Source organism: Danio rerio, chromosome 5, assembly GCF_052040795.2.
Source record: "Danio rerio strain M-AB ecotype USA chromosome 5, GRCz13ab, whole genome shotgun sequence".
Taxonomy (NCBI): Eukaryota; Metazoa; Chordata; class Actinopteri; order Cypriniformes; family Danionidae; genus Danio; species Danio rerio.
In genome coordinates, this window is record NC_141025.1 from 63,849,630 (window position 1) to 63,870,475 (window position 20,846).

A 20,846-nucleotide genomic window follows, 5' to 3' on the forward strand; every position below is an offset into this window, starting at 1 on the left:
TCGACTATGTTGAAATGTATTTATGTTAAAGGATTATAATATTTCTGTTCGAAAATAAATAAATCAAAATCATCAATTATAACACCACTAAGAATAATAAATAAATATTTGTAGATATAATTATCAAATAGAACTTAAAATAATAAAATGTCTGTAAATAGATCAATTTGGACGAAATGTGCTTAATTTTAATGAAAATGTCAATGCATATAACCATAATGGTCCCAGAAAAAAAGATTGGTAGCTCTAAATATTAAGTCATCTTTAGGTAATAATAGCTAGCTACTACACTACTAAAGCATCTATTCATCTTAGTTTAAATAATGTCAACATTTTAGACATTGAAATGACTGAAATTAAAAGTTGCATCTGTTTTTGTTTAATATTATATTCAACTAACCTGCGCTAACGAACAATCAACTGTCATATTTTTATTAGCTAACATTAAAAAAACTCTAACGCACAATGCGAAATATATTAAAAGTTTGTTAATATAAGCTAATGCATTACCTAATAATATTGAATTGAACAATGTTGTGTTTTTTTATTTTTCTTTATGATTTTTAGGGTGAAATGAACATGTTTTCTTGAGATTTGCCCTATAAAATCAGAATCGAGCTGCTCTATCAAGATGGTAGAAAGGAGGAAAGAAATATTTTTAATACATGCAGAAACATACACACACCAGCCCACTCACACATGCCAAAGACCAAACACAAAGCCGCACATACAGAAGACAATAAACAGCAGAAGATAAATGCTAGAAAAGATACTCGAGACAGAAAAAGAGACAGAAACAGCAATTCTCCACTGCAAACTTAACCTAATGGTGGCTCACAGTTACTCAGGCTCTCGAATACACTGAACACACACAGTACTGCTTTCAGCTCAATTCCACTTACATCAGTCTAAGCAAAGGCTGCTTTCATCTGCTTAACACCTTTAGTCTCATTTAGGGTTTATCATCACCTTCCTGCTACACTTGCTCTAGAAACGATACATGATGAGGAATACTTGACGGGAGCAAGGAAATTCAAGTTTTGCATTTTTAAAGGAGTTTTTGTACAATTTAATTTGCTGTAAATTTCAGTTTAGTTTTTATTTTGTGTATTTAATAAAAAAATTCTATTTATATTCAGTTTTAGTCATTCAAGTTAAACAGAGTTAACATGACACGTCCAATTTAGCCCAAAGCAAAGGCTAATGTTTTCACTGCTTACTTTAACACATGTGCAAACCTTGTAGTGATAAAATAAATCAATCATTTGCACAGACACTAAACTAGGAATAAAGAAAGTTTTTCATGTTAAAGGTGCGGTATGTACGTTTCACACCCAGTGGTTGAACTAGGTATTGCGCGCCTGGTTCAAAACACAAGCAAACGCAGGTTGCCAGAATGATGACAACAACAGAAGTGTGCCTAGAGCTGATTTGAGGCTGATTTAATCAGTGTTCTAAATAAAAGCAATGGCACGTAATAGGAACATTCTCAATATCAAAAGATTTTGTTCTAACCAGCACCTGAAATTGATATTTTAGAAATGACTTGTATTTCTTGCAGCTAAACAACAAGATAAACTGACAATGATCAGCTCAGGGACACCTCATGTGCTTTATTCAGTGTTAAATGGTAACAATGTGAGTTTAAATGCCATTTTACATTATATTTATTGTCATACTACTGAAAGCAGCAGCAGATAGTTCACCTCAGATCTTAAAAATAAAATAAACCATTTGATATTGAACTTTACAACTGTGACTCAGTGCAAGCCAACACACATCAGTGATTCAGCATCTACATTTAATAATGTTAAAAAGGTTTCATATGTATTAATTACATTATAAACCTTAACATTTTGTTGGAGTGCAGTAAGTGCACTATTCTGTGCTTCTGAATGGCTGTATTTAAATTTCTGTTGTGTTTCGTCTGGTGCAAACAGCCAAATTGCTTATCACTGCAAATCTTATGATGTAGTGTGTTGTTAGGACATGGGGTTACAATGTAACCTGCTCACCTAATGTTTACATTCAGAATATTTAGATTTTTTGCAAATTAATATTTACCTCATGTGAAACTCTGAATCTGTGTCTCATTTGAGACTCATCTGAGTCTGCTACTGTCCACCGGAGGTCGCATTTCAGACGCGGATGCACAGAGCCTTTCTGACTGAATGAATGAAATACACTGTTTTCCCATCAAGGCAATTAATTGGCAAATATAATTGGCTAAAGTGGCAGTGGGCCGTTAAAACAAAGACAATTAAATCAAAGACAACCGTTTTGGCACATAACGTACATTTTCAAAGCAGAATATCTGACTTTAGCTTTGTTTTTCAAATAAACAAGAATGTTTACTTGCAATGTTTCTTAAATATCTGCAAACATATTATGGTATTTTTATGCTTAATGCTGTGTTCACACCAGACACTGCATGTGCGGATAAATCATGCTATTTGTGCAAAAATAAATGCGTGAACATTTTGAGTTTACTCGCTTCATTCAAGTGTCACATTCACTTCACAAAAGACGCGGATTTGCATCATGGGCCGGGCTCCTGTCTGCCCAGTGACTTTAGATTTGATGCTAAATGGCTAACATGGACTTTATTAAGAGAATAACTGTGTTTATGTGCTTTATGAAGGCTAAAAAACAGCATCAATTCATTTAGAACCTTGTCTGAGTCCACTCGATCCTTTCTGATCAAGGTAAAAACTTTTTCCCCTTTGAACCCAATACATTTTATTTTGAGAAACTTTTTTAATATTTTGAAACAGTAAACATGTCAGGCTAAATAATTCAAATAAATCATTGACTTCTACTCTTTTCTTTTATTTCAAAAACAGATTTTAATTTTTTTTTTTTTACAATTTAAAATGGCATCTTTTGATATATTTTTCTGCTGAAGATACTGTTGTCCTAAAAAACATATAAAAAACTTTTTAAAACCTTGACTTTTCCAAACTGCAGTATACCTTGAAAATGGTTATCGTCCCATGCCTAGCGCTACGTCATGATCACGCCCCTACAAGACAAAGCTCATGATTGGTTATTATGGCCGCTAAGTACTGATTTTCCAAATCGAGCAGATTCCTCAAATCACACAAAACGCTCAACTTGCGCTGCTTCATTCACGCGTTTCATACCACAGGATGTCTATTTTTGTCTTTACGTTGACTTAACATGTAAATCACCCACGCTTGATGCTTCATATGGGTCTGGTGTGAACGCTGCATTTGAAGAGTCAAAAACTTACATACACCACCATTAATGTTTTTGTACGTAGTTAAACATTACTTATTTTTGATGTTTTTTCAAATTGCTTATTAAAAATGATTGGAAACATGACAATTCTTGAATTTTTTTTTAAAGACAACAATTGTTTTATGTTCAATCTACTTATATTTGTAAAAACCATTAAGTTTACCTTGATTTGATTTACAGCGATACCTAGTTTGAGGTTTTTTTTCCCCCCTAAAATTTAAGAACTTTAAAGTTTGTCTGTAAAGGCGCAATCTAAAGCACTTCCCAACAGCCACAGATCAGATTTTTTGCACTTAAGTGCTTATGACCTCTGACAACAAAAAGTAGTACTTATTAATTCTGACAATGAATATTTTTACTAAAAAAGCTTTTAATTTAATGTGACTTTTTAAATTTATTTTAGTTGATCAATACGTTTTTTGACCAATAGTTTTATTCTCAGTTTTCTTTTACAAAAATATCCAGAGACCTGAATAAGCCTACATTATAATCTAAGTGAGATAACTGAGCCAAAAAAGAAAGACCACTAATCCTTCTATTCCAAAAATTCTTGACTTCAATTTAATGTTATGGTGAACATTTTTTTCCTTAATATCTAGAAGTCGAGATGAGCAGCATCAAGATTAGGGTGAGCAAATAAAGGGCAATTTTCTTTCTGCACGCTGTCACCAAAACTGGAGCATTTTAATCAACATAAACCTACTTAACTCAAACAAACATGAATTTTGTAGGTTACGCCGAGCGGGATGTTTCCACAGAACTACCGAAGCCATGAGGGATAACCGGCAGTAATCTTTTTTTATTTTATTTTTTGTGACCACAGCGCTATTTTTAGCACCTGTGCAGGCGGATAACATTTAAGATCAACACAGCTGTTCACCGACTGGAACAGAGCATGCAAAAAAAAAAAAGGTTTCACCTCTACCCTGGGTCCTTGGATGACCAAATGAGCACATCGTCTTGTTGTGCCATAACTGCTCGCTTTTTTTTCTACTGAGAATGACACTAAGAGCTAACTGCTTCTGGCTAAAGTGAGATTAGCATTAGTATGTCAGTAAAGTGGGTCATACTTGGCCTGAAAGTGATGACACAGCACCAGCGGGGTTGACAGCGGGCCGTGCAGAGCTGCAGCTACAAGGGCTATCTATAGAATATAATACTATGTCCACCTTAATCAGGATGAAACCCTGTTCTGACCTGTGGGCAGAGGAGACTTAGCCATACATGGCCTAAAACAAACTCAATGAATCACCTGACTTTGTCAAGAATATTCACAAGGCCTTACAAGGGACCCTTTTAAAACATTCAATAATCTGTTTGAGAGATCAACACTTGCACTGTGGTCAGGATGAGTAATCAAACCGTAATTCTCCTCAGTGTACCGACGATAAAAACTATGGCAACGCTAGCCCATACAAGGTCAGTACAGGCTCAGTGGACAACCTTTTGGCGCTTGGGCCTTCACAATCTTTAAGTACATTGACCTGTCGTGCGTCATCGTAACAGCATCCGATGTGTGGGCCTGTCCCATAAAGAGGTGTAAATTTTTATTGCTGTTACTATAAACAGACATCAGACCATACTCTGCACTGCAGACCAGTCCAGTCACAACTCGGGTTTGAGCCAATGTAAATAGTGATAAGTCATCACTTGGCGGCAATCTTGATAACATTACCAACTGTCCAACAAATATCCAGTAAAGCACAACTCCTGTGCATCTCAAAAGTGAAAAACAGAACATTCTGGCACTGTCTGTCAATAATTTGTTTACGGTTGCAGTACAGTACGATTCAGGACAATAGTAATGACCTAACGGTGGTTAGTGCTGATTCTCTAAGTTAGCAAGTCTAGATTAGGGCTAGAAGAGTTTTGGTCACCAACATTTATTAGTCAGATTTATTACACATAATTTTATTTAAATTGAAATAATTTCTATAATGTAATCATTGAGAGCTAGTTTATGCGGTAACAGTACGTCAGGCATGACATGTAAATGCTCGCCTATCATTCATTGACTTTAAATTAGGGTTGTTAAACGTATCAACTTGGTACCAACTGATACTGAGACATTAAAAACCTCTATTACTTGCTAACTTCATGTTCAGTTGTGTGCAATAAAAACAAAACATTGTGCTTTTGCAGAATAATAAGGCAAACTGTATACAGTCTAGGTCTTTGAGAACCAAAGGTCTTTTTTAAAGTGCATAAAAAAACTGTGATTACTTTCATTAAGGATAAATACTGTACATAAAAAGCAAAATGTCTTTATACATGCTCTTGTGTGCTTATTAGGCTACATAGCCAAGTAAAGGCTCATATAATTTAAATAGTTCCCTAATAAAATGTGATCAGTCAACTAATGGTTAAAATGAAGGACTACTAGTTGACCAATTAAATCTTTTCTCGAGAACAACCCTGGTCTGAATCTACCCTTTTTAGGTACCACATCACAGTAATAAGTACAATCAATGCCATCACAGTAATAAGTACAATCAATGCCATTGAACTTGCTGTGCAAGGTTGGAGTTTTTTGTTAACGCAAATTATATGATAAATGACCTCAAAGACTAGGAGATGCAAACTAAAATGGCATGGTTGGATCAGCAAATGTTTTTGTATGATGTCTGCTTTGGTTAACACTATCTGTTAGGTTGAGTTGTGTGTAGGTGGTGTGTTATTTTCAAACACATTTGAGCATTAAGTGTACAACCACCAACACATGATGCTTTCATATGATGCTTTAACAAACAGTGCCAGAATCACACTCATCTGCTACAGAACAAACTGAACAGGGTTTTGGACCTGTTTAGCAACACAAAAGCTGCTATAAATTCAGTGCTTCCCGCAGGTTTGAAATATACTCGCGGAGGTAGCCGGATTGAAACACACCTTTTACCTACAGCACATAAATGGTCCATTAGTTGCTTTATTGGCATGACATCTACAGTATTGCCAAAGCATATTAGATATATAGTTAAGTAATATATTAACATAATTAAATTAATAAAATATATATAAAATAATAATTGCATATATTAAAATAGAAATTATAATAAGGACTAATATAAAAAGTGTAGATTATTTAAATAAGGCAAATCAGTTGATTAGCAATTTCTTATGGTGTTCAAATATTTTGCAGCCAGTAAATTTAGTTTTCTTTGAGTATATGGTAAAATTTATCAGAGTCCTTTATTAAACGATTAATCATTGAATGTTTCTCTTGCAGCTGTGCGTGAGCAGTCAGCTGCTAAAAGTTGACGCAAAAACGCATACAAATAACGGCAACTTTAGAAAGCGAAAAAAAAAAACAAATCCCAGACATTTTAAGAGATTCAAAAACTACGACCGGACCTATTTTGGCGCAAAAGGCACATCTCTGTGGGTCTACAGAGCACGTGTGATTGTCTGTGTGATGATGCTTCTTGCATACACAGAACCAGACGTACCAAACCAGTGTATATGCAGGAACTCTAAAGATAATTTCAAAAGCTTTTCAAAGACCTTCTGAGAAAGTTTTAAGACCTCATCGCCACTTCAAGTTCTAATCAGTATCAAACCTTTAATTTAATAAACAGTTGTTAATAAACAGTTGTTGTTAAATAAATCAATGGAGCACAACTATACAAAAGAACTCAGATAAGCTTGGAAAAAACAAAGCTTGAAAAAACAAATTATGCTGTTGTTTTTAGCGACATGAGCAACCATGAGTACGCAAGCTTACATTTTCCCATCTGTTTCACTACATGTAGATCATAACATCACCTTCCCGCATTTGTCGCAAATTACACAACATCGCCATTGTTAATATTAGGAGGAAAATATATATTTTATGCTATATTTATGCTTTTTTTGGAGTCAAATATTTAGGACAAGGCTTGAAGAAAATTTAAGAGCTCGTAAAAATTTGATTAAGAATTTTTAATACCTTTTAAAGCCCTTATTTTTCTCATAATTGATTTATCAACATTTAATACTTTAAGACCCTGCTGACACCCTGCAAACCTGCTGAGCAAGAGAAGATTTTTCCACTGGTTAATCGATGGCGAATGTTTGGCTTTCTTGGATGGATAGAAAAAAGTAAAACATGGTTGAAATTTATATTATTATTCATGTGTTATCACTAAAAACTTTGGCGGCAGTTAATATACCATGGCAGCAAACCGAAGTAAAGTCTATGTGTGGGAAGCACTGAAGTAACAATTTATTTTGTATTCCTATTCAGTTTGAGATTATAATATTGATATAGTATGTTGTGGTTTTTAACCTAAAATAATGCACATAAAACTATGTTCAATCAAATTGTGATTATTTAGCTTAATTCATATACATTTTAAAAAAGACATTTCTGAATGATTTACTAATTCTCATGTCCATTCAAATGTAAACAAGTGGCAATTGATAAGTTCTTATAACCACATGGCGTGACGACACTATTCGTATTAAACCTTATAACTGGACTGTCTCTAATAGGGTTGCACGGCTTACCAGTATATGGTAGTATCGCGATACTATGGCTTCATAATACTGCTGGTGCCACTGTAGCTTGTAGACGGTAGAATCATCATTAATGGTTTCTCTACAAAAGATAATGTTGCATGTGGAAAAGTCACTAAAATGCTGACATGTTTGTGCAGCAATAGACCATTGTATTTGAATAGTCAGTGAAGCCCTGTTGTAGTCTGCATCACGCCTTTTATAGTAGCCTATTGCATGTTTTCTTACGCTTCAGTTCTGCATCGGTTCATTTCTGTTCCTGTCAATATGATTTATTAGCGATCCCGACAGTCTCTTTAAAAGAACAACTCACAAAAATGTTGCATTAATTTGGATTGTTATCTGGTAAGACTAAAAAAACAATAAATGTAAAACCCAAAATAGCAACAGAAAACATTAAAACAATTTTTGACCACTTCATATAGCCTAATATTGTTGGAGAAATGCTCTTTTTGTTACAAATTTCATTTGGTATAATTTGTCTCTTTATTTTAATGTATTTTTTGTTGGTCAGTTATCTACAAAATAAACACAAAGAATGAATATATTTTAGGTGAAGGGATGTGCAAATAATACCTTTTGGCCTTAAGGGAATTATGAATTAAATTAAAGTAGGCCTATTATAATATAAAATATAGTATTTCTGACTATTATCCTTATTAATTGAGTTATGAATTACAGTATCGCAATACTACTTGGTATCTTGACACTTTAGCTGGTATTGTATCGTAAGATTAATTAATGGTATCGTGACAACCTTAGTCTCTAATACCTGTCTACTTGAAACTAATACAACAAAGTATTTGTACAAAACACTATCTTAACTCATCTTGCTTTTCAAGATTTTTTTTCCCTGACAGGCAACAATAGGCCAAAAACAATCCTTGCATAACCCAACAAAGAACCTAATACCCAGCATTTAGCACCTCCTCCATGCAAATATTGTTTCCATCCTATAAGTCCATTTGCAAAAGAACTGTTCAAGTGGCCAGTCTAACCTTTCCTACACATTATGCAACCTCTTCTACTGTTTCGCAAATCCAGTTAATATGCCACAGTGTGTGCTGCATCCTAGTGCACCCAAGAGCTCAAAACAATGACTGCTGGGTTTTTTAACGAGAGCGCTCAGTTATCAGGTTATCATTCAATTGAATTTCGAGCGCCTCTACCCTCCCCCAACCTGTACAGCGTAGATGAATAGCCTTGAAAAAAAAACCTCGCTATTTAAAGTGCATCACACAAACTGCAGAGGACATTTGAGAGGTGATGACCGCAGCCAGTAAAGACAATTTAAAGTCTTCAGAGTCAGACTGGTTCTCTTTTACAGAGCCCCCCTTGTTTCTCCATTGCAGGCACACGTTGACCAATCACTGGCTGAATATGAGCCTCCCTCGGCTCTTCGCATCTTTCGCTCGCTCACGGAGAACAGCATCTGCTCTGAGTGGAGCTCTGCAAACTGTGCGATTGGAATCAGACAGAGAGGGTTAGCGACAACACCCCGACACTACGTCGAAATTAGGCCAAAGCGGGGAAGAGGGGATATCAAACAAATCAGAAAAACTCCCAGTGCACACTGACTGTCCCTCTACAGGGTGGCCGAGTTTGTGCAAATATCTCTGTAATCCCCTCTCGCTTGCTCGCCCAGTTTCCAGCCCCACTGATCATTCAGCTGTCCTCTCTCACTCCGAGTCACACCGTCGCCCTACATTCAATTCACCCACATCATCCACACACATACGCACGATCAAGCTAAACTACTGCCTAGCATCTCACGCACTCCTCGCCGGTACCTGAATCGGCTCCGGTGGCTGAGCTGAGACGGGCCCCCCGGGGCTCCAGGGCCTCCCGAGCCGGCGTTGTGGGCGCCGTTTGCGGGCTCCCCTGTTGCTCCTGCCGAGGAGCCCAGTTGGCGGAAACGCCGCACATCAACCCTGACCCTGTGGAGATTGTAGCAAGAAGGAGAGCTGTGCAAAGACCTGCAGCATCTCACCATTTCCCCGCAGCACTCCGCACCGGCCCCTTCTGCTGCTGCTTTAGGCTCCGCTGACACATGATCACTGTGGAGGGATTATTGTGTATCGCAGGCTTTAGCCCTCTCTCTCGTGCTCCCTCTGTTCGTTTGGCCCCGTGGTACTCCGCTGCAAAGCTTAAAGACCGTCCCCTCTTTGCTCGTTGCCAGTGGGATGCAGAGCTGTGATTGGCGGGCTGGTAAATGGGTCCACCTCCTCCTTCAAGCCTCTGCTGAATTCACGGCCTAATGCTGGTGGGAAGGCGGCGATATGAAAAGGAGGGGGAGAGGGAGGGGTTTGACAATCCTGTCAACATGTGCTCACTAGATCCTGAATTCTATATTTGACCCCATCCCCCCTCTATATCATCTGTTTCTAAACTAAAGGATAAAGAGAAACCAGCTCACCATTTTTGGGATCAATATTTTCTGATATCAAAATAACTTGCAACTCAATTAATCAACAAACAAAATATATAGGATTCATGTATAATGTATATATACATCCACAAGGATATATAAACACGTTGTACATGATACATATAATAAATACAAATGTAACTTTAAACATTTCTACTCTGCCACTATCATTTGAAACACTACGTTTTACTATTGTTTGTTTATTTCTTTATTACCATGTCAAAAGCTTAGGATTATTTCATGGAAAGATCAATATAGATTAAATCATATTACACAATAATAATAATAATAATAATAATAATAATAACAGCCTTAATCAATAAGCAATGACAAAATCTGTCCAGATTTACATTAAAAACATTACAATTTCACTTTGATATAGTGCTCAGCATATTTACAGTTAAAATCAGATTAGCCCGCCCTTTGAAATTTTTTTCCTCAAATGATGTTTAACAGAGCAAGGAAATTTTCACAGTATGTCAGATAATATTTTTTTCTTCTGGAAAAAGTCTTATTTGTTTTATTTTGGCAAAAAATAAAAGCAGTTTTTTATTTTTAAGAAACATTTTAAAGTCAAAATGATTAGCCACTTTAAGTTATTTTTTAGACTGTCTACAGAACAAACCATCGCTATACAATAACTTGCCTAATTACCCTAATCTACCTAATTAACCTAGTTAAGCCTTTAAATATCATGGTAAAATAAATCAGTTATTAGAAATTAGTTATTAAAATTATTATGTTTAGAAATGTGTTGAAGATATCTCCCTGTTAAACAGAAATTGGGGGTCAAAATAAACAGGGGGCTAATAATTCTGACTTCAACTGTGTGTATATATATATATATATATATATACATATATATATGTGTGTGTGTGTGTGTGTGTGTGTGTGTGTGTGTGTGTGTGTGTATACGTATATATATCATTTTAATTGCCACATCAACAGCTAAGGTTTATTTCACAGAAAGATCAATATTGATTAAAACATATTACATAATAATAACAACAAACACTTTATAAATTATTAAGTGATGCTCAGTCCAAATCAGTCCAATTAAAAACATTATAATTTCATACTTTAATAGATGATAAATAACTTAAAATATTTCCTGGAGAGTTTTTTTTTTTAATTCATTAAAATAGTCTAATTTTAAAATCCTTGTCTAGTAGTCTTTAATTAGTTTTTTTAATTTTTAATTTAACAGTCTACTAATGCTCAAATGGACCATCAAAATAAAGTGTAATCGAATATAATTAGATTTATGCTAGAATAATGTTGTCTCATTTATAAGATATAATATGTTATGTCGAGTGAATATAAACTTTATTAATATTTACTTTAACAAATTAACATTTCATTCTCAATCTATTTGCAACATTATTTTATTTTGATGTTAAAATGATAATTTCGGTCACAATCAAGAACGATATATATGCAGAGCAAATTTTAATACGTTATCAAATAACACAAACTTCTGATGCCGAGTTCAAATGATCTTTAGAGAAACACCAGAAGTTAGCACACTTCACTGTGTGCAAATCACATGAACTCACAACTTCCTATTAAGCAGGAAGCAAATCTTCCTGTTTCTACGCATCTTATGATTCTGTACCAATGTGTATTCCTGTACCTAAAACTTAAGCCATAAAAATTATTTTTTTCCTAGCCTATTCTACCCACTCTACAACCTAAAGATACAATTTTAATTTAAACCCACATTAAAAGTACAAAACCATTACTAAACTTTTAAAAGAAACAATGACTTACATTGGAAATCTTTAGACCGAGTTACACAATAGGAGGTCTGTCGTTCTTCTCAAAGGTTTACACTCCTCTCACTGTCTCTTTAGTGGGATCCGCTCAGATATGGCATGTGTGTGCTGTGATGTCATCACTAACTATTAACCAGACCAATGGATATAACAGCTTACTTCCTATTTCATGACTGTCAAAAAGCCCATCCCACTCCATAAACACACACATTAGCTGTAGACATTTTCAACAATGAAATTAGAAACTAAAAAAAGGACTTTGTGCTTGTGGTTAAATTCATTAGGGAAACCATTTGAGTCATCATTACACTTGTCACAACAGTGTATGAATAGAGCGGATGCTTTTATGCTTTGCAACAACTATTGCAACACACTGTCTGTGACTCGTAGATTTATTTTTTTACTTTTCTTGGATTGCTCAGACTTTATATTACTTTGGAGAATCGGTCTGTAAGGGTGTAACATGCCGAACTGGATGATGTATCAAAATGGATTTTATAATCGGAACATTTTTTTCATTACAACTTTACAAGATTAAAAGCAAAGAACATTAACATGTTATATATATTTTATACAGACAAAGCAGTATTAAATGCAATTGTCTTAAAATATTTTAGTGATAGCACATTCATTCAGCACAACAATGAAAGAGTGTAATACAGTGCATCCGGAAAGTATTCATAGCGCTTCATTTTCCACATTTTTTTTATGTTACAGCCTTATTCCAAAATGGATTAAATTCATTAATTTTCTTAAAATTCTTCACACAATACAACATAATGACAATGTAATTTTTTTTTTTTTTAATTGTTGCAAATTTGTTAAAAATAGAAAACCTGAAAAAACGCATGTACAGAAGCATTCACAGCCTTTGCTGTGAACCTCTAAATTGAGCTCAGGTACATTCTGTTTCCACTGATCATTTTTGAGATGTTTCAGCAGCTTAATTGAAGTTCACCTGTGGTAAATTCAGTTGATTGGACATGATTTGAAAAGGCATACACCAGCCTATATAAGGTCTTAGGATTGACAGTGCATGTCAAAGCACAAACCAAGCATAAAGACAAAGGAATTGTCTGTAGACCTCTGAGACAGGATTGTCTAAAGGCACAAACCTGGGGAAGGTTACAGAAACATTTCTGCTGCTCTGAAAGTTCTAAAGAGCACAGTGGCCTTCATTATCCGTAAGGGGAAGATATTTGGAACCGCCAGGACTTCCTAGAGCTGGCTGGCAATCTAAGCTGAGTGATCAGGGGAGAATAGCCTTAGTCAGGGAGGTGATCAATAACCCAATGATCACTCTGTCTAAGCTCCAGCGTTCTTCTGTGGAGAGAGGTGAACCTTACAGAAGGACAACCATCTGTGCAGCAATTTACCAATCAGGCCTGAATGGTAGAGCGGCCGGCAGGGGTGGGCGATATGACCTAAAATTAATATCACGGTATTTGTCCTCTTTTGAACGGTGACGGTATAATATCACGATATAATAAGCTTTTTTTCCCCTTTTTTTTGGTACATTTTAGGAGGTGTAGCCTTTCCTGTCCCTTTAGTATGTGAATAAAGTTGAAAATATAATAAGTAAATGGTAGGTATCCTTATCAAAAAGAGACATGGGAGAGTATTATGCATTCTCAACATATTTATTTAGCAAAAAACCTCAAGATCTTACTTAACAGTGTACAACAAAACAAAAATTAGCAGTGTAATACCGCAAGAGCAATGTAATAATGTGAACTTTTTACAAAAACTAACTCTCTCTTCATCAGAACTCTGATAAAACTAGACATTCAAGTTCTTTGCCTGGAACACCAGCCTGTCAACATTTTCTGGCTTCAGTGATGCCCTGGAGCTTGTTACAGTATTGCCCCCTGTGCTAAATGCAAATCGGAGGGTGAGCTTGTGGCTAAGATGCAGAAGTATTTTTTGCCAGACGGCTAATGCACGGGAAGTGGGAACATTGGAGATGCCACCACTCCATTGGATCAGAGTCACTGTCAATGACCTGCTGCAGTTTCATCTACAGTGGCCTCGGTCTCTCCGTCTGGTTCTGACACTCCACTCATCTCTTTTCAGATAGTATAGGCTACAGGCCCGACATTTCATCATGATGTTTCGCTAGTCATTTAATGGCCACTCCCCTTTTACCTACCATCTGCAAAGCTGATACGAATATGTTTTACTTTTTTATTTACAACAAGATATATACAGGGCTCGAAATGAACTTTTTTACTTGGTTGTACCAGTGCTCCCAACTTCAAATATTTAGGAGCAGCAAAAATAATTTAGGAGCATCAGAAAAACCAGAAACAACTATCTAACTAATACTGTGATTACTTATTGATATTTGTGTGCAATAATTCCAAAATGAAATGTGTAATAATTATAGAATATTAATAATGATGAAAATGACAATAATAGTAGCAATAAATTACTGCCCTAAGTGTGCTTGAATGTAAGTTATCTGCTATAAAAAGTCTGTTACTTTATGGAAAATAAATTTATGGTTTGTGTCAAACAAAAATGAAGCATTGCGGTAAGAAATATTTATTTTGCGCTATTGTATTAATAAATAATTTTTCGGCAACAAAAGAAACAAAAAACTACAATAAATCATTCAATTCAAAGCTGAGAGCTGCAAAGCAGTCATCAGTAACTAAATAGAAAAGTATTATACATCTCAAGAAAGAATGACAAAAAAAGTAAAGTCTGACTTCTGCCACTCTTTTAAGGTTTTGGTTTGGGTTTGTGTAATTTTAAATGTTCAGTCTCATTATGAGCTGATCTTCATTTTTCTGTGTTTGTGGAAAGCAGGCCTAATTATTGACCTAATTTATATGCAGGTAGAATAGGATTTTCGCGATGACCAACAGCGCAATATCGCACTATGTTATGAGCCGCCGTTTCAATGTAAACTTAGTAAAGGCGAGCTTCTTTGGCGATGATGTGTACAGTATTAGATTTTACATTTACAGCGCATCGAAATTCGGGCACTTTCTCCGAAAACACTCGATCTCAGCTAGCGTATCAACATTCACCTCATTCTGCCTTACTATTATTATTATAACTTTAGGTGGGGTTTGCAAACCTGTGAACTTTTCACTCTTCAGCCGTTTGCATTTCCTGCGGTCACAAAAGCTTTCTGTCATCTGACAGTGGAAAGCCTTCAGTGATTGACAGCTAATATTAACCAATATAGCGGCAGAGAATAGTGATTCAGTACGTTTTTAGAAAAAAATCAAAACAGGTTGCAATACAACCATTATATGCAGTCACACAAATGCTCCCAAATATATTATGCATAAATTAAATTGTGGGCGCATATGCGACCAAAATGGTCACAATTTCAAGCCCTGTAGTATAAGGAAATGTATTCAGAGCACAACTGAATGTTTTAAGAAAATTTAATGCCTTATTATTTAGAATCAGCTAATATTGATATAAATGCAGCCGTTTAATGTATATAATTGATTTATTACGGTATTGACAGTATTAGAAAATCCATGTCGTGGCGCAATGTCACACCGGACTATGATATGAAATCTATGAGGCCGAAATGATTTCGAACTATGAGGCCGAAATCATGACGCGTTTCCACTGTCGGGCTAGTAGCTCGCAGCAAGTCACGCAAACCCCGACCCCAGAACATCCCCCGAATTGAACGTCACTCAGTCCGCCCACTTCAGTGGGAATCAGGCAGATAAAGCACACCACATCATCACGAAACTATTAAAATTAGGATAACCAAAACAAACAAATGACACGTTACTGTACAGCAGTACAATGTATGTCTATACGCACATACCTTTTTGCTCTCATTCATCATATTCATTTACTTGCCGACCGACTGTTGGCATCAAAATCCAGTGGTATTGCCACTAACGGAAGGACCCAGCGCAGCGAGCGCACACATCCATAATATAACACCACATATATAAAATTCTCCGTTAATAACTCAATATAAAATGTATTTTTATAACATCCTCAGTTAGACAGATGCTGTCCAACATTCATCCCAAATGCTCCGGAGAGAACTGAAACATGAACTTTTCCCTATAGGCTTTATGACACTTAATAGGTGATTCTCTTTATTTAAAGATGTTGCTTATTATATCTTAAGTAATGGAAAGTGTTCAGTGTTTCAGCACATAAGAGCAGCCCGTTAATAAAATATAGCCTCTATTTTGTTGCGCTCAGCAGCTATGCACTAATAAAGCTCTTCATGTATTTAAAATTTCCTTTTTTATTTTACCACGTCATATAAAACCATACACACTTGTTTGAGAACACAGAACACATTTTGAACTTGCAGTTTTCCCTGATGCGTCTGTAAAAAAAGGAAGACAGAAAAAAAGGGTGCCTAGTTTCTGCTTTCACTCACCCTGAAAATGCTCTGTTTGTATGATTTGATTAATATCATCGTATCCAAATACTTTATAAATAATATTTAAAACATTCTCCGGTGTTTATTGTTTTTAGGAAATATCTAAAATCTTTTTTTTTCAGAGAGGCTTTTGAAAAATGAAAGTTATATGGCGTTAAAACTGTTTGATATAGTACCCAATTGTTATAGCTAGCTTTTGTTAGTTTTATATTGGTTCATTTATTTAATGTGATTTTATTATATCTGATATTTGTAATTCTTTAAATTGTTTCAATATAGCTTAGGCTATTTTATCTATATGACACTATTGTTTTGAGCCTACAAGAGTGGACACGAAATTTGTTAAGTTTAATGTCTTTCTGTTGTATTCATATTGTGTATTATCTCCAAAATAAATAAAAACAATAAAAAAAGAAAAGAAAAAAGCCGCTCGCGACATTAACAGAGCTATGAAGGGAGCGCTTTTTTCCTCTGTCTCACACACACATACAGGCATCTAAACGTGCACAAACACACCTTTTAAACTTGACAAAACTCTCGAAAACCTTTCCTGTCTCCTGTGTCTTTAATATGGTGTAAAGATTATTATGCGTTATTGAAACATCAAGGAGGATGCAGCAAAGAAAAGTCACTTATAAATTAAAACTACTTTATTATTTTATGTAACAGCCTTACATTTAAAAGAGAAACATAAGGGCGATCATATGCAAAAAGACCCCAGCCTATAATTTGTTCCACATGGTTCTTGCCCTTTATTTGTTTTTATCTTTATTTGTTTGGCGCATGTACTCGTGTGAGATCGGAAAACTGCCCGCCTCTCCTTTCACTCCGCCCCGAAGCTCTGCCTGGCCCTCTTTGGCAGGCCGAAAAAGGCCAGCCGCTGGCCCCAAGAAAGCCCCGATTTGGCCCGATTAGGCCCCGGAAGTGACAGTGGAAACGCGACTGGCCTTGGCTCACCCTGGCTCGCTCGGTTTAGGCGCGATAGTGGAAACATGGCTAAGGATGACTATGACACTGGTGTACCTCCCACCTCTAGTGGCTAGAAGGTCAAAAGGCATCTGAAGACCATAAGAAACAAAATTATCTGGTCTAATGAGATGAAAATTTAACTCTTTGGAGTGAATGCTAGGTGTTATATAAGGTAATGTAATGTGTATTTATGTATCGCATTTATCGCGTATGGCCATACATCCAATTCACTTCACAATCATAAGGGGAGTCTCTTCACACCACCACCAATGTGCAGCATTCACTTGGATGACGGCAGCCACAGGACAATGGCGCCAGTGCATTCACCACACACCAGCTATTGGTGAAGTAAAGAGACAGTGATAGAGCTAATTAGGTGGATGGGGATGATTAGGAGGCCATGATGGGTAAGGGCCAATTGAGGGCCTTTGGCCAGGACACCAGGGTTACACCCCAACTCTTTACGAGAAGTGCCATGGGATAAAACCAGGCATCCCTCATCACCAGGCTAATACAATCCCTACAGTGAAGCATGGTGGTGGAAGCATTTTGCTGTGGGGATGGATTTCAGCAGCAGTAACTGTAAGACTAGTCAAGATAGAGGGCAAGATGAATGCAGCAATGTACAGAGACATCCTGAATGAAACCTGCTTCAGAGTGTTCTTGACCTCAGCCTGGGGTGACAGTTCATCTTCGAGCAGGACACTGACCCAAAGCACACTGCCAAGATATCAATGAAGTGGCTTCACAACAACTCTGTGAATGTCCTTGAGTGGCCCAGCCAGAGCCCAGACCTAAATTCTATTCTATCTCTGGAAAGATCTGAAAATGGCTGTACACCTTCGCTTCCCATCCAAACTGATAAAGCTTGAGAGGTACTGCAAAGAGGAATAGGCAAAAATTCCCAAAGACAGGTGCGCCAAGCTTGCGGCATCATATTCAAAAAGACTTGAGGCTGTAATTGCTACCAAAGGTGCATCAACAAAGTACTGAGCAAAGGCTGTGAATTCTTATGTACATGTGATTTTATAGCTTTTTTATTTTTAATAAATTTGCAACCATTAAAACAAATCTTTTTTAACATTGTCATTATGGGGTATTGTGTGAAGAATTAAGAGGAAATAAATGCATTTAATCCATCATTGAAAAGAACTGTAAAAAAAAAGTGGAAAAAGTGAAGCGCTATGAATACTTCCCAGAAGCACAGTTTAGAAATTGCTAATATTTTTAAATTTTACAACATTTGTTGACATCTGATTCAATTCATTATAATAATAAAATCTAAAAAGTTTTGGGAGTTTCTAGTGTTTTATAATAATTTTTAGTCAATAAGGATAATTAAATTACTAAAATGTGATTTTTTTTTATTTTACAAATGAGTTTACAAAAAAAGTAAAAGCACAAACACTTTTTTTAATATGATAATAAACATTTTCTCGAGCAGCAAATCTGAATGATTTCTAAATAATACTGAAGACTGGAAAAAAGTTATTGCCAATTATTTTAAATTGTAATAATGCATTTACTAGATATCAGGATTTAGTTTAGTTTACATTTGGGATCGTGACAAAAGAGTATCAGTAGACTGTGCTTTACTGATTTATCTTCCTACACCTCTCGGCAGAAAATATAACAAAAGCCATTGTGTGTATCTGAGAAGGTTCTGGAAAAATGGGCACACCTACACAAAGAGCATGCCGTTATCTCTTTTTTGCTGCACTGTGCCTTATCTGTACATCTAAACCCACTGAACTGAAATCTGTTCGAGTGTTTCATGCGCAACATCAGCAAAGAGTTTGACTGACAATCTGTGAACACAGATTATACACCAAACAGCCCTGAGTCTTTCAATGGTCTGAAAACAGCATCCAAAACATTACACGTGATAAAGATATATAGCTAGATTAACATGTCAGAAAATAACTGAACTTGCTATTGTTGGATTGCTGGAACAAAAACTGAAAATCACAATAATGCAGTGCAGGTTAAAATAGCATTTTAGAGCATTTTTTGCTTGTTCAGACACAGTATAAACAGTCCTTGTAGCTTTGCCACCCAACCCCCTTTCCTAAAAGAAATCTTGCTATTGTTTGGGAGGTACAAGTCTGCCATGGTGCTGAATAGCCTTGAAAACCAGCACTCAGTTAACGCCAGGGCTAAATGTCCAGTGTAACGCTTCAATAAATATACAGTGGAGAGCTAAAGAACTAAAGAACAACCAACAATTTCCTAAATTAAGGCAAAAAATTAAAAGCCTTATATAAGCCTTATAATGAAGGCAACACATGCTGTATGTATTTATATTAGCTATATTAGCCTACTATAAAAATGATTTAGTTGGCTACAAATACATACTGAGCCTTCATGATTAAATGTTTTTTTTTTTTCCCTGCAGTGCATCCTGTAGAGAATGACGCACCACGTGACTACTCTGTTGTACGATGCCGTCTCAAGTTTAACTTAATTACAATATTAATGCATTATGTTTAATGTTCGAGTTTAACTTCATTACAATATTAATGAATTATGTTTAATGTTAAAGTTTAACTTCATTACAATATCAATGAATTATGTTTAATGTTCAAGTTTAACTTCATTACAATATTAATGCATCATGTTTTGCTTTGATGAAATTAAAGAAATGCAGTAAAGAAATCAGATTTTTGATGTTTTTTTATTTTGAGAATTCCAAAAAACAACATCAAAATGAACGTGCATAACGTGCCCCTTCCTGGAAATGTGCTCAACAAGGAAGGGTCAATCTCTTAAGGGGTGTGTGACAAGGAAAGACAGTCTCGTTTTTTCCTTTCGCCACTCGCAAAATCTGCTCCCAAATGCAGTTTGCATATCAACGATCGCACCTTGTAAATAATCACCGTTGAGTGAGTGATCGGGATGGGCTTCTTTGAATTCTCTCAGGGAGGGAAAATGAGAAAGCGTGCCCCACTGTACATCTTTGGCAAAGACAGCTTACGCTCCATGGCGCATCACACAGCCGCCGGATTGTTTACAACAGCCACCTGCCTATTCTGTGTGTCACAGGCTATGACGCAAATCTTCGTTGACAGAAATGTTGAAATTAAATATTCTACACACTTTTACAGCATTGGAAAACGTTAAGATTGTTTGTCCTCCTATAGAAACCATATTAAAACAAAAATATATTTACCTCCCCCATCTTTTTCCGTTTTCAAACATTTTTTGAAAAAGCTCCAGGGAGCCACTGGGGCAGCGCTAAAGAGCCGCATGCGGCTCTAGAGTCGCGGGTTGCCGACCCCTGGCCTAGTCCAAAAAAAAGGACTAAAAAAAAGGTAAATAAAAATGCTATCTGTAATCTTATTTAGTTACATTTATTCTGAAGCATGCAATACAAAAAATACAGTAGATATTTGAAAAAAAAACAACACTTACTAAATTAGAGAACCTCAGTTTTTGGTGTTATTTTGATAGCTAATTCCTTAATTATCTGAGATGCGGTTTACATTTTAAAACTGGTTTATTATGAATTTATCTGGCGTCCACACTACTACAAGTATTC

General features: G+C 35.9%; 1 protein-coding gene across 6 annotated transcripts in view; it reads right to left on the bottom strand.

The window, feature by feature from the left end:
- Window positions 1-20,846, bottom strand: part of pisd (phosphatidylserine decarboxylase) — a 55,782-nt gene that overhangs the window by 27,677 nt on the left and 7,259 nt on the right. Inside the window, exon 4 of one of the 6 annotated variants that reach the window (XM_087251934.2) lies at window positions 9,746-10,015. The exons of 2 other annotated variants lie outside the window; for them this stretch is intronic. In XM_087251934.2, coding sequence (XP_087108060.1) covers window positions 9,746-9,807 — 62 coding nt within the window. In that variant the 5' untranslated portion in view covers window positions 9,808-10,015. Of the gene's footprint in view, window positions 1-9,545; window positions 10,016-11,953; window positions 12,027-20,846 lie in introns of those variants that run through there. 3 more of the 6 variants (XM_087251932.2, XM_087251935.1, NM_001079702.1) reach the window with 3 other exon arrangements.